The 14,806-nt window shown below is 52.8% G+C and overlaps 1 protein-coding gene across 2 annotated transcripts in view; it reads left to right on the top strand.

Annotated features, from left to right (window-relative positions):
• The window catches only part of CRACR2A (calcium release activated channel regulator 2A), a 114,154-nt gene that overhangs the window by 47,567 nt on the left and 51,781 nt on the right, over positions 1 to 14,806 (top strand). For both annotated transcript variants that reach the window (XM_061205881.1, XM_061205882.1), the window contains 3 exons: positions 5,916 to 6,027; positions 7,104 to 7,287; positions 10,914 to 11,060. In XM_061205881.1, the coding sequence (XP_061061864.1) occupies positions 5,916 to 6,027; positions 7,104 to 7,287; positions 10,914 to 11,060 (443 nt within the window). The remainder of the gene's footprint in view (positions 1 to 5,915; positions 6,028 to 7,103; positions 7,288 to 10,913; positions 11,061 to 14,806) is intronic.

Genomic DNA, 14,806 nt, shown 5'->3' on the forward strand with positions numbered 1-14,806 from the left:
GTGGGCAAACAGACACCCTGACCGAGCAGGACCACAGGCGGAAAGGAGCAGGTCCGCAGGGCCGAGGCCAGGATGCAAGCCGCCCTGAGCTAGGGTTGCACAGGCAGACGTCCTGCTACGGGACGTTGGATGGATGATATTGACCTGTGAGCGCGGAGTTTAGGCGGGGGTTGGAGGGTCTTCAGCTCCACCCGTGGCCCCCCAGACCTCACTCCCTCCTCCACAATGAACCCCTCTGTGTGTCCCATGGAGATCATTCCAGGCAGAACTGGGGTGAAGATTGCTTTGCAGGAAAGGGGTCCCCTAGAGAACCAGAGTCGTGAGCCGGAGGGTCCCTAGTGAGAGGCAGAGGGACACGGGAGGACCAGGCTGGAGAGGGCGTGAAGGGAGAGGGAGATGGGGTCAGGTCGGGCAGGAGATCTCTGAAGACACCAGCAGCCTCATACACCCTGTTTCCCTGGTTTCTTAGAGGAGTGTAATGGTTATTACCAATGCCAAGTACCCACCCTGCAACACTGCCTGGAATTCCTGAATTAGCCAAACTGTAAAGAACCATCCAGGAGTTGGCCAGCCAGCCAAACCTGGCTCGCTCGCTGTTTCTGTGAGTGCCGTGTAATTGGAACACAGCCGGCCTCTTTCCTTCTCATACCATCCACGGCGGATTCCAAGTTACAACACGGACTTGGGAAGCTGTGACAAAGGCCTGCAAAGCCTCAAATATGCATGATCTGGCCTTTACAGGGGATGCTAGTTGACTCCTGATTTAGGTTAACAAAGAGACTCTTAAAGAATTTTGTGGTACATTGCCCTGAGTTTTAATCCTGAATCTGCCACTTACTAGCAATGTGAATTTGTGTAAGTCTCTTAAGCCCTCTAAGCTGTAGCCCCTCATCTGTGAATTATTTATAACTAACTCCCAGCGTTAGAAGAGAATCAGGCGCGTGTGTACATGCAGAGCACTTAGCCCCGAGCTGGGGCCTGGAAATCTCTCCATAAATGCTCACTGTGTGTGTGTGTGTCATTGGGGGTGGGGGGACTTATACCCCGAGTCTTAACACAATTCCTAGTGTCCTCCACTCTGTGATGTTTCTAAATTGTGGTAAAATACACGTAACAAAATTCCCCATCTGAACCATTTTTAAGTGAATATTTCAGTGCTTTTCAGTACATTCACATTGTTGTGTAACCCTCACCAGAACTCTCCTTATTTTGCAAAACAGAAACTCTGTCCCCATTAAACACTAACTCCCCCTCCCCCTCCCCCAGCCCCCAGGACCACCATCCTACTTTCTGTCTCTATGGATATGGCTCCTCTGGGGACCTCGTATAAGTAGAATCATACAGTATCCGTCCTTTGGTGACTGCCTTATTTCACTTAGCAAAATGTCTTCAAGATTCCACATGGTGGCACATGTCAGAATTTCCTCTCTTTTTAGGGCTGGATAAGATTCCATTTTATCTATTTACCACATTTTGTTTATCCATTTGGCCGTCGATGGGCACTTGGGTTGCTTCACACCCTTGGGTGTGAATCACGTTGCTATGGAGAGGGACATACAAATGCTCTTTGAGTCCCTGCTTTCAGTTCTTTGGGGTATATACCCCAGAGTGGGATTGCTGGATCATATGGCAATTCTAGTTTTAATATTTTGAGGGATCCCACGCTGTTTCCGCAGCGGCTGCGCTGTCGTACTGGGAGGTCAAGTGCAAGTCATCTGTCTGCCTCAGAGATCAAGAAGGGGCATTTCTGCTGGAGAGGGTCCCTTCCATTCGTCTCTAGCTGGTGCTGCGCTTGTTTGTGTCCAGTCTATGTGAGCGAGGGCAGTTTGGCTTCTTAGAGGACATTTGGCGTTGTCTAGGGACATTCTTGATTGGAATGACTGGAGAGGGAGATGCCACGGGCATCTACTAAGTGGTGTCCGGAGATGCTGCTAAATGTCCCGTAAAGCACGGACAGCTCCTCCCCCACCTCCCTCTCCAACAAAGAATTCTTCATCCCGAGATGTCAACAGCGCAGAGGTTGAGACTCCCGTCTGCACCCGGCCGTCAGCCTGAACCAAGCACATCAAGGCACCAGGCGGAATCAAGGTAGATCCCGCCTCTGGAGTTCACAGTCCCATCCTGAAGATGTCTGGTGCGTCTGGGCTCTACCGCAGGGAAGAGAGTGGTTGGTGCTGGGAGAAGGGTCTGAACAGGAGGCTTTGGGAGCCTGGAAAGAGGGAGAGATTAATCTGGCTGTAAAGGTGGATCTCCTGGTTTTCTCTTTAATAAGCATTTCCCTTAGATGCATTTGAAGCTGTGCAACCCTTGGCTTTAAGCTGCATGAGGCATGTTGCGGGCTGGTGACCAGGAAGGTAGAGGGTCCGGCCGGGGTGTAGCGGGAGACAGCGTTTTCCCCTGGCTCTAGGAGTCTGCGCCCTCAGCATGGCTCTTGCAGGACTGTTTCTTGTTCCATGCCCCAGTTTATAAGACCTCGCCCAGCATCCCTGGGTGGGGGACGGGGGCTGGTCAGGATCTAGAGTGGATGGGGTCTAGACCAGGGCTCCGTGGACAGGAGTTCAGGACCGCCTGCTATCACTCGTCACTCGTTTATTGATTCACTTGTTCAACAAGTATCTAAATACTGCCTGGTTGTCAGCATTGGGCTAGATCCTGGGGCCATGACAGTGAACAGAAATGAACGGGGTCCCTCTTCCCAGAGCTTCCAGGCCACTGAAGGAGCAGACATTCATCCACTAATCGCATCCATCAGTATGTAAAGTACAAAGTGAGGTGAGACTTATGAACGAAAGAAATGTGTTTGTGGGTGTCTGGATCACTGGTCTAAGCCGGGGGCTGCAGAGGCTTCCTGGGGAAGTGATGCAGGAACTCAGAGTTCAGAGGAAGCAGGAATTTAGAGTGAACTGGAAGGCGGTGGAGGGAGGCCACGGTCGGAGGGAGTGTGGAATCGTAAAGAGCCGCTGGTTGGGCTGTGGGCAGAGTGAGGAGGGCGAGCCTGCCTTCTCCCCGACTACCTCCCCACCCACCACCTGCTCTTCCAGGTGGGAGTGGGAGACAGGATCCACCCGTGAAGCGGGATTCTGGAAGGCTGGCACGGGTGGTGCTGGCCGGGCAGACTTTTGGTGGCAGGGGTGGGATAGCAGTGAGAGAAAGGAATTAAGGATGCATGGATGCACAGAGAACCCTTAGCTGACAGCGGAAGCCCTGAAGGGGAAATTGCTTCTTTATCCCAGCCTGGCCTCCACTGTGACTTTAGGCAAATCTCAGAGCTTCGCGGGTTATCAGCACTGTGGAATGAATCATCACGTCCCTCTCCACCTGGCTTGGCTCCTTTAGTTAAAAATGTAGACAGCGCTAGGTACCCAGGGGACAAGAGCAGAATAAGTTGGTTTTACATGGCTCTGCAGGCCCAGAGAAGAAAGATAAATAAGAGGTAATTATGGTTATTAAGACTGAAGGATTTTTCAGATAGGGCCAATAAAGAGAGGTTGAGGCATCAGGCATGTGCCGTTTGCAGAGAAGGCTGGAGAAGCCCTCGGTACTACTTTGCCAGGACGTGAAGAGGGAGTATGACTTGGAGAATGTCATATTGCCCTCCCCAGCTTCAGTGACAGCAAGAGCAGGAAGCCGGTTTGAGACAGAGACAAGGAATAGGATTAGAGCATGGGAAGGACTTGGGGTCAGAAGTGTTGTTGGATTCAGGGATGGCGCCTGAGGTGGGGTGTGACCTAGCTTTTCCTGGGTGATGCTAACAAGAGCAAGGGTGCCCACGTGTGGGTGTTTTGGCCAAGAGGCAAGTTGAGGGTCCCACTGACTCTGCAATTCCTTTCAGCCCCTTTCTGGGTCCAGCACAGTGTGAGAGACCACATTTTAGAGATCACATTCAGGCGGAGGGTAGGGAGGGGGGCAGGATTATCCCAAGGAAAGGACTGGAATCTTGGGTTTTCACCCTACCTCCAATGTGATGCCTTTAGCTTCAAATGGAGCTAATGAACTTCCTGCTTGCAAACTTGACTCCATCCTCGCCCTGCATTCTCTGCCTTTGGCTTTGAGACCGCTGGTTTATGGATTGTGGATAAGCCAGAGATTCTGCTGTTTGCTCAGCAGATGCACTTCTGGAATCCTTGCACACACTCTCACTTACCTTCCTTTTTAAAAACCTCATTCCTATGTAATTCAGTGATTCTAAACGGCTCCCACATCATCCTGTCTCCCCACGTTGTAATGCATCATCGGCTCTCTTAATGCAAGTACCTGCCAAATTAATTGTTATGGCTTATCAGCTAGAAGGGTGCCTGAGGGTCAAACCGAGTGTCTCGCAAGTTACATTATGGGCTTTCACACCTGCCAGCTCTTTCTGACTGTTCAGATGGGCGTGTACCTTCCTTCCTGTGACCCCGTGGTCCTTGTCTTCAGCCGTCAGCTACTTCCACAGCGGCAATTTTGTGCAGTCATCCCTCGGGGAACTGGGAGGATGGGGGAGGGTCAGCTGGGCTGTAATGAACTCCCCTGGGGAGTCTTCACTGGGAGGTTTTGATTATTAGGGTAGAAGAGGGTACTTGCTTCAACGATGCAAATTAATGTTGGCCTGGGGCCACCGGTGCATCAGGCAGAGGCCAGAGGGAAGCATCCGCAGCTCAGCCACTTTGCTCCTCATCCATTAGTGTCTGCCCCTCTCTCCCTGCGTGGTCCGGCGCAGCCCAGGACTCAGGTCCAGTGACCTCACACCCCATCTTGGCCAGTTCCCTTTTACAACACAAATACTCTTTTTTTTTTTAAGTTTTTTTTTTTTTTTTGATGTGGACCTTGGTTAAAGTCTTTATTGAATTTGTTACAATATTGCTTCTTTTTTATGTTTTGGGTTTTTTGGCCGTGAGGCATGTGGGATCTTAGCTCCCCAACCAGGGATCGAACCCGCACCCCCTGCATTGGAAGGCAAAGTCTTAACCACTGGACCGCCAGGGAAGTCCAACACAAATACTCTTATCCATACCTTAAGCCAGTGGCAGTTCATGTCTTTTCAGGAAGTAGTTGCGGGCCAGCAGGGAGCAGGAGTGGGGGGCAGGCTGGTATGATGGGTGCGTGTCACCCAGTGGCCTTATCCGGCTTCCCTTCAGAGCTAAAGGACCATAGTGTGTGTCCACAGAAACTGCAGCCCTGGGACATGAGTGGCCTCCATCAGGGAAGGCTTCTGAGAGTGTGACCCACACCTGCATGACAACAGGGGGACAGAGGGAGGGGCTTGGGCAGAGCAGGTGAAACCAGAGGGAAACCTGGCTGTGCCATTCACTCACTGAGTGACCTTGGTGGGTCAGTGGCCTTGGTGGGGACCTTCTGCTCCCCCCTTTCTTTCTCTACCTCCCTCATACTTTTTACTGAATGCTTTCTCTGTGCCAAGCACTGTGCAATATTCTTTACATTCATCATCTCATTGACCTTGACCGCATCGTGTCGTGCAGGTATTATCCTAAACAGGATTCAGTCCCATGCAATTCTGGTCCTTTACAGCTGTGTACAGTGCCAGCTTTGAAGTCAGACCTGGATTTGATCCTGGCCATGTCACTTACTGGCACGGACAGGTCATTTAACATCATGCTTCATCTATAAAAGGGGGATAATAATGCCCACTTCAAAGAATTGTCATGAGAATTAAATGCAAACATATATGTAATAAATTATATATAAATATAGTAATAAATATACACATATTTACTTATAAATCATCCAGCAAGTTGCCTACCACATGAGTAGGCAACCAAGAGATGGTGGACGTCCTAATATTGAGAGGAGGAGAAGGGTGGTGAAGCTTCAGAATCTGGCTTCCGGCTTTTGTCGGCGGGGGCGGAAGGCGCTGCGGCCCTGGGCAGCCGTCCGTGATGAGCAGTGTTAACCAGTGCGGTCTGGATTGTTTTCAGAGGCTCCATAAGGAGCTGCCCCTCAGCCTGGAGGACCTGGAGGATGTGTTTGATGCCCTGGATGCTGACGGCAATGGCTTTCTGACCCCAGCGGAGTTCACCACTGGATTTAGTAAGTTCTGGTGGATGCTGGGGCCCCAGGGTATGGGTTGGCCTAAAGCCATATAAGGGGCATCCCTGCCCCACCAGCTCTGAGGGTCCATGAAGCACAAGCTTTCCTGCCTCCTGAAGTTTCCAGGCTGTGGGTCATTTGGTCTCTTTTCATGTGTCCATCTCCACTGCTCACACCACTGCCCCCTCAGTGCCCACCACGCTGTCACCGCCAGGTCCCCTCCTACTGGAAAATGGCAAGGAACGAGCAGAGGAGCTCTGGCAGAAAGCTCAGTTTAAGAGGAGGGGGCTGAGATGGGATTTCCAGCCTGTCCATTTCTGCCGAGATACCAGTGGACAACAGAGTGGGAGGCTTGTATGGCTCGTTTCAACCTGAGTGTGGCTGAGTCCTCCAGGTTGAGGGGCAACAGCTTTCAGAGGAATTTGTAAAGGGTTTGAATAGACCAGGCGTTCTCAAGGTGACCAGGAGGAAAAACAACTGAGATCCATGAACAAGATAAAAAAAAAAAGAAAAACAGATACACCATCAGATCCAATACTGATCAGATATTGATTAGAACAAATATGGGTCAGATAAATCACCATACATCTGCCTCCTTCAAGGTGCCAGGTATTTGCTTGGCAGTATCTGATGCCTTTCCTGACCTTCAGGAATTTATAACTGACTTGTAAATGTGAAGCACAGTGATGCCGGTGGCCAGGATGACTAGGTGATATCACGGAGCATAGGCAGGCAGGCTGCTGGAGTGCGATGGGGGGAAAGGTCTTGTTGAGAGACGAAATCAATGAAGAGATGATTCTAAGCCAGCCTTTAAAAGACTAAGAACCACAAAGGTGCCGTAGTACCTGCCATGTGCTCTGCCTTTCCCAGATTCTAGCATCTCTGGCAGAATCTCATCCAAGTAGGAAAGACGTAAAATCCAGAGCACGGCATCCAGGGATCTTTGCTACAGGGAGTCTGGCCTCCCCTTTTCTCCGCTCAGCTGAACCTCAGTTGATTCCTGGCAACTGAGGAAGCAAAGGTCTTCCTGGGTGAGTGTTGCCTAATCCAGATCCTTGCGCCCGTGCATCCCCCAGGTCACTTCTTCTTCAGCCAGAATAAGCCAAGTCAGGAAGACACTGGTGAGCACGTGACCCAGCTCCGGGAAGAGAAGGTGTATCAGACCAGAGGGGATGAGGAGCTGGGTGACGTGGACAAAGATGAGGAAGCCCAGTTCCAGACGCTGATGGACAGGCTTGGAGCCCAAAAGGTTTTGGAAGAGTAAGTGGTGACTGTGATTTGGGGGATGGAGCCCAGCCTAGGGGCAACCTCTCCATCTGTTCTGTCCAACCTTAATGCCTACTCAGCCCTCAGCCAAGCCCTGGGTCCCTGCTTCCAGCTAGGCCACTGGCTCCATGCAGCCTGCCCTTGGCCATGACCTGTCTGCGTCAGGGTCTAGGGCTCTGCCTCTGCTTTTTACATTATTTTCACGGGAAACGCTCCTATCCCCTGATCTCCCACACTCCTTCCTCACCCCCCTGTTGTCCATAATCAGTACAGTGCTTGGGTTGGCCTTGCTCCCTGAGGGCTGCCCGCCCATCAGAGGGCTGTGCAAGGGTTGAAACCCTTGAGGGTTTCGGCGCGTCGCGCCTAAGGCTTCCTGTCACCATCAGCTCACCAGCATCTCCACCGCCGCTGGGTCTCTGGGGCTGCAGTGCGTCCCACGTGCTGTGCTCCTGCCAAAGCCACCTCACACGGACGCGTCTGCACATCAGACCCCTGAGCCGAACCACACCTGTTCTGGAAGCCAAGGTGGGAGGTGAACCTGTTTTTACCAGCCCATCACTTGGGTGATCAGTAACTCAGCTGAAAATTTTAGGTGGCTGCAACTTCAAACCAAACGTAATACCCCCATTTTTTTTTCTTTTTTGCAAAAAGTGTTTTGTGAGAAAGAGACGCATAGATGTAAACCCAGACCTTTGCCATGAAATGAAATGAAATCAAGTGATGTTGTAGCTAGTGGAAACCAGAGAGTCGCCCGAAAATCATGGAATAACTTCTGCCCCTTTCCCATCACCTTTTTTGCTTTTTTTGTGTTGGGGTCTCCAGGTCTTGGGTTGGGTGTGTGTTTCATGAGTGAGGGGGGGAATGGCCTGATGGTTGGAGCTGATGTGTCTGGAGCTTGGGAAGAAGACTGTGGAGGAAAATGATAAAGGGGAAGCAAGAGAGAGGGGCCGTCACACAACATGCAGGCCAAGAAAGTATGTGTAGCTCCCAGCATCTTTTAGGTTGTGGCAGAGTTGAGACAGCCTGGCAGAAGCCTGGGCAAGCCAGAGGGGACACTAGCTCCATTTCTCCAAGGACAAGAGGCCAGAGCCCAGTGACCATGCCCACGACCCCGTGAAGGCTCGTCCTGGAGGAGGGGGCAGGAGAGGGCAGTGTGGGCGAGCCAAGGCACTGTCATGAAAGAGAGGCGTCTCTCTGCCCGCCCATCACTTCTGGGCCGCCACCCTCCTGGCAGGGCTCTCAAATCAGAGCTCACCAGAGGTTTCTCTGAGGACGTCAGTCAAAGGCCCGCGCAGGGCCAAGCCAACACGAGAGCTCCTGGAGAACAGAAGGCTCTGGGGAAGGTTCCAAGAGTGGTCAATAAAAAGCGACACACAGAAGATGGTGCCGGCCATTGTCATCCTCCTTGAAGTTAAACAAGACGGAAGTGGGCTTTTGCTGCAGCGTGAGGGAAAACTGTCCAGACTGCAGGACCCCAGAGGAGGAAACAGAGGAGGCTGGAAAACTTCAGAGGTCTTTAAAGATCTCACCGACCAAGATGGTTTGTGTGCTGTTCTGGAAGCAGGGAGATGGATGGACTGACCACCCAGAACCCTTTCTCACCCTGCACCCTTGTATCCTTCCAAGAGAGTGGCCTTGGCTTTGTCCGGAAGTGGTAGACGGAACACCTGGGCTCCCGGCTTTTCTCGGTGCTTCGACTGGCTCAGTGATTTGGCAGCTAATCGGCCTTGGCTTATTTTTCATCCAGTGTTGAGAGACTTATCCCTTCTCCAGAAATCTGGTGGGGAGGTGATGTGGCCATGACTAGGAGGTTCAGATAGCTTTGGAAGAGCGTCAGGTAGGTCTGCAAATCTCACTGGAGGCTCTCACCCTAATGGCTCTCTGCCAGGCTCCAGCAGGAACGCAGGGGATGGGAACAGACAGACCTCGGTCAGCAAGGTGCATCTTGATTTTATAATACATTTACCTTATGAGGGGCAACCTGCCACAGTGATGGGAAGTCATCGTGGTATCTCCCAGAGACCCTTTATCTTGGAACCCTTTGTGCAATCCCCATTGTATCTACAGCCCAATAGAGCCACAGCCACAGCATGTTCTGTATGGGGCAAAATGGAAATTATTCTGGGAAACAGGAGGCTCCTTACCTCCCCTTCTCTCATTTCCTAGATCTCTCATGTCATCCAGATCAGTGCTAGGTTTTCAACAAATAATAAATACTTGGGTGGATGGATGGGAGGATGGGTGGATGGATGGATGGTTGGTTGGATGGATGGGAGGGTGGATGGGTGGGTGGGTGGATGGATGGATGGATGGATGGATGGATGGAAGGATGGATGGATGGATGCGAGGATGGATGGATGGATGGGAGGGTGGATGGTGGATGGATGGATGGTCTAGATGAGTTGGTGGATGTTTGGATGGAATGGAGCAAGGGAAGGAAAGAGGGAAGGAGGGATGATTGGATAGATGATCAGATAACTGACCAGAAGTAGGTTCATTTCTCGGTGGGCCTCTTCTCTGCTGGGTGCAGAGAGTAACATTTACACCCCAGGCACATTACTAACATGGCACTATCAAGTATCACTTTTGAGTAAAATTTCTCAGATATAGTGCTTGTTACACAGCACAAGGGATTTTATTCTTTACCCTGAGGGTCCCTAGTTGTAGCTACCTTCAGATCAAAGTGGTTTTAGAATTTAATGAGTGAAATCAGGTCACCCTCTGGCTGTCTGTTTGATCACTGGCTGTAGACTGTTGAGTTTCTCCAGAGGCAGAGCAGGTCCATGGGTGTGCCGCCTCCCGGCCCTCCCCTCCCTGATCACCGTGACCCGTGTGTCTCCTCTGCTGAGCGCCAGCGTGCCTGTTGGGGAGGGAGCAGTTCTAGGCACGTCCCTCTGTGTCTGTGCCTCTCTGCCGGCCTCCGTCCTCCCCACTCTCCACCCGTCTCTCCGTGTGTGCACACACATCTCTCAGACTTGCTCCTTCCCTTGCTCTCTCCTCTCATCACGCCCGCTGCCTCCAGGCCCCAGTGGGCTGCTGCATCTTCCCTTCCTCTCCCTGCGGTGACAGCTGCCTCCTGCCATCCATCAGATGCCACGTCCTTCCCTCTCAGCTGTGAGGCCCATCCTTCCTGGGGGCAGCAGGCTCACTCCTTCAGCTCCACGGCATCTGTCCTCACGCGCACTGGGCTCCTGTCCTCCCGCTTCCTCCTGGCATTTGGAGATGCTCCTGGCCCGCGGCTCTGTGTGCTCCCCACCACCAGCTCAGCGCGGGAGACAGAAAGCAAAGCTGTTGAGTGTGGCCATTAGGAGGCCAGCATGACTCCTGGCTTCATCACTTCCCAGCTGAGTGACCTGAGGCCGCTCACCTCCCCCCTCTTCATCCGTCCCCTCACCCGTAAACGGGGGTGTTAGCGGCACCTGCCTCACTGGAAGGTCAAATGAGCAAATGTGCATAAAGCAGCCAGCATGCAGCAAGCGCTCAATAAATGTCAGCCACTGCTGTTCCTTACTGACGATGATAATCATGCTCTAGCCATTGGCGTCACACCTGGGACCTCCGTGTGTCCCGTGAAGCCTCACGTCCACGCTCCCACCCTAATGCTCCTTTTTCTCTCACAGTGAAAATGACGTCAAGCAACTCTGGCTGCAGCTGAAGAAGGATGAGCCTCACTTACTGTCCAACTTTGAGGATTTCCTGACCAGAATCTTCTCGCAGCTCCTAGAAGCCCATGAGGAGAAGGACGAGCTGGAGTGCGCCCTGAAAAAGTGGGTACCAGTCTCAGCCGCCCTCTGTACAGACGCGTGCAAACCAGACACACCTCTTCCGTCTTATATTCGGTGATGCCACCTTACGACCATCCGCCAGAGCGGGGGCCGGGCCCGGGGCTGTCACCGGATATCTATTTCTAAGCCCCCGCTCACATTTATTAGGCCCTCGCCATGTGCTAGGCACTATCCTAAATTCCCACACAACCCATTTGGGTATTTATCATTATCCACAACTTACCAATGGGGAAATCGAGGCACTGAAAGGGGAAGTAACACGCCCCCAGAACACACAGTGTGTAAGCGCAGAGCCAGGACTCAGAGCAAGATGGTCTGGTGCCCGAGACCCATTAGAAACCACTCTGTCTGCCCCGGGGCAGTAAGGCCCCGGCCTATGGGACCTACCCCCATCTCTGGACCAGCCCCCGGCCCTCCTGCCCTCTCACTCCCGTCATGGTCTTAAGTTTCTCCTGCTGCCCTCTTGGCCCCGGGGTCTCTCCAGATATTTAGTGCTTTCTAGAACTCCTCCTGTACTGGAGGACGCCGCACCAGGCAATGTGCTTGGGCCCTGAAGAGGCTGCTTGGGAGCCAAGCCCGAGTTGGCCAGGCCCCGGGCGCCGCAGGTGCGGGCCCGCCAGGTGGGTGTCCCTTGGCCTGTGAGGACGAGTGTGCCAGCGGGACGCTGTGCTTGTTCACACTCATCAGCGAACATTACAGCAAGGAGCCCGATTTTGTGACCCACAGGGTAACTCAGGACAGCTTACCATCCTGAAGCCTCAGCCAGAACGCAGGCTGGGTGGGGGACGAGCTCGGAAGCACCCTGAGGAGGTCCTCCCCGGGCCCCTTGTCCCACCCGGAGATTTGCCCATGTTCCATAGAAATCCTCGGCGATTCCAACAGAGACCACAAGAAAGCACACAAGCCCCTAATTTAGAGAGCGATGACCACGTGTGCGGACCGCTGCCCACGCAGCACCCTGAGCTCCCTTTCGTCTCACGCCTCCTCCCCATCAACTCTAAAATAACTTGCTGAGGCCCACTGGGTATACACAGGTCTGGAAGAGGACCTTTAGGACCCTGAATGATGAGAAATCGTGGCGGTGTGGTGCTGGAGGGAACACGGTCGGGCTAGAGGAGTGTTCAGAGCATTCTGGGGCGAGGCTCCCAGGGCTGGGAGAGAGGGGCTGAGGGTATACGCTGTAGAGCCTTGAGCTGAATAAGCTGTGAGTCAGAGCTGAGTTCGAATCTTGGCTCTGCTGCTTACTAGCTGTGTGACTTAGGCCAAGTTACTTAATCTCTCTGAGTTGCAGCTTCCTTATGTGTAAGATAGGGATGGTAATACCCGTCTCATAGACCTGTGAGGATTACATGTCAGCATTTAGAACAGTGTTGGCACTTAGTAAGTATTCAATGGACATTAAAATAATAACATTTATAACTATTTTAAATAAATATGTCGGTGAGTCTTGGAGGATTTGCCTGGCTGAAGTGGAGAGTTGGAGGTGACGTATAAGGATCCCTTTATCCTTCCAGACAACACAGTGTAGAACTTTGCTGTCGAAGTCTAGTCTACGGACCAGAAGCTTCGGAATCACCTGGAAGCTTCTCAGGAATGCAGAGCCTCAGGCCTCGCTCCAGGCCTACCGACTCTGCGGTTTTTTTTGGTTTTTTAAAAATTAGTTAATTTTTTATTTATTTATTTATTTTTTGGCTGTGTTGGGTCTTCGTTTCTGTGCGAGGGCTTTCTCTAGTTGCGGCGAGCGGGGGCCACTCTTCATCGCGGTGCGCGGGCCTCTCACTATCGCGGCCTCTCTTGTTGTGGAGTACAGGCTCCAGACACGCAGGCTCAGTAGTTGTGGCTCTCAGGGCCAGCTGCTCCGCGGCATGTGGGATCTTCCCAGACCAGGACTCGAACCCGTGTCCCCTGCATTGGCAGGCAGATTCTCAACCACTGCGCCACCAGGGAAGCCCCTGACTCTGCGTTTTAACAAGATGTCCAGGTGCCTCTTGTGTGGATGTGAGAAGCAGACCCAGGGAATCAGGAGCTCTGGGTCAGAGTCATGTGTGGCTCTCCAACCAGCTAGCTCTGTGACCTTGCTCTGGTCTCTTGGCCTCTCTGAGCCTCAATTTTCCCACGTGTAAAATGAGGCTTATTTTCTGCCCCTCACCACCCCCCTCTCTGAGTCCAGCACTGATCACCCCAAGGGGCCACAGTGAAAGTCAGGGGGCACCCCCAGAGGGGACGGCTCCCTTGTTTCATAAGGAGACGAGGGCCTGAATGCCTGCAGTGACCGAGCTCAGGGCCCAGAATCTTACCTGCAGGGGGCCCCTCTGCTGGCCTGCACCTCCGCAGGGAGAGACTTACTGCAGAGCCTCTTGGGCCATACATCCATCTCTAAGTGGCCTCCATTCGTGTTTTTGTTCCAATTTAATGATGGTTAAAAAGTTCTTGAGCTGAAAGTCAAGGTCACTCTCAGCTGCATGGTCGAAACTAGCTCAGCCAGGAGTTCTAGCCCTCTGTGCCCATCTTCCGTTCATATGCCTGCCAGCTACCCCTGCCCCAGGTCAGCTGATGGGGTCCACTCCGGCCGGGGGGGCTTGGGTGGGCTCGGGGGTCACTGAGCTCTCTGGCAATCCTTTTCCCAGAGACCTGTAGCGAGCAGAGCACTAAGACAGGAGACAGGAGAAACCGGATGTCCTGCCCAGGCACTGCCACTGACCAGCTGTGTGACCTCAGGCAATGTGCTTTACCTCTCTGTGCATCTGTTTCCTTACTGGCAACATTCGAGAACGGGATTGGTGTTGTTCACACTTTCTGATTGTGACTGGCCAGAAGACACGCGCTTGACTTTGCAGCTCCCACACACTTGTGTGTGTGAATAACTGAGACAAAAGTTTCATGAAATGTGTTCACCCTCGTGACATGTGATGGGCTCTGAGGTCTTCTCTTAGAGTCTCTTGTGTTCTCTTCTCTTCTGTTAAAGAAAGAAAAAAGGTTGTTCACATCTTGTTTCTGGGTTCTACCTGGACCAGGGGATCCCTGGAGGTCCTTGCAGCTTAGAAGTCAAAGAAAAAACTGAAACCCCAATGGGATACAGAATAGTTAGATGGGAGGTTTTACAAATGGCTCAGCATGAGGCTAAGTGATTCTGGGACATCTAGGAGGCGAGTTCGGGGTTTGGGCTTGTTTGCAGGAGGGGCACACTCTGGCTGGTGAAGGGAGAGAAAGGAAGGTCTGGGGAATCGTTTGACTCGGGCTGCAGTCTGGGGAGCCCTGACTGTCAGAGTATCTCCCAGGCTCCGCCACGAGCAGGCTGTTCAGTCCAGGGGCTAACACGTCACTCCATCTGGGAAATGAGCGCTTGGCCCAGAGAGGGCGACGAGACTTGACTGCTGTGCGCAGCCCAGGGCTGGGCACCAGGGTACAGTCGCATGTGACTAGTAGCTGGCACGTAACGGGCACTTACTCTGTGCCAGGCTGAGCTGAGCCAACGGAGCACAGCGTCCCCGTCTTTGAGGAGTTTATGATCACACCAGTGAGGCAGAGCTGTAAAAATTCTGCCGCAAAGCCGACCAGGAAATCCCCGTGCTGTTGAAGCACCTGACAGCGTGGCCATTGGCAGCAGTGGCCTCAGCTGCCTCCCCCTTTTCCGAACCACACACCTCGTTTCTCTGTCCCATGGGGCCCAGAGACTTGCGACCGACCTGGGGGGAGTCCTGCTCCCAGGTCCCCAGGCTGGCCGTGTC

The sequence above is a fragment of the Eubalaena glacialis genome, chromosome 11 (assembly GCF_028564815.1).
Source record: "Eubalaena glacialis isolate mEubGla1 chromosome 11, mEubGla1.1.hap2.+ XY, whole genome shotgun sequence".
Classification (NCBI taxonomy): domain Eukaryota; kingdom Metazoa; phylum Chordata; class Mammalia; order Artiodactyla; family Balaenidae; genus Eubalaena; species Eubalaena glacialis.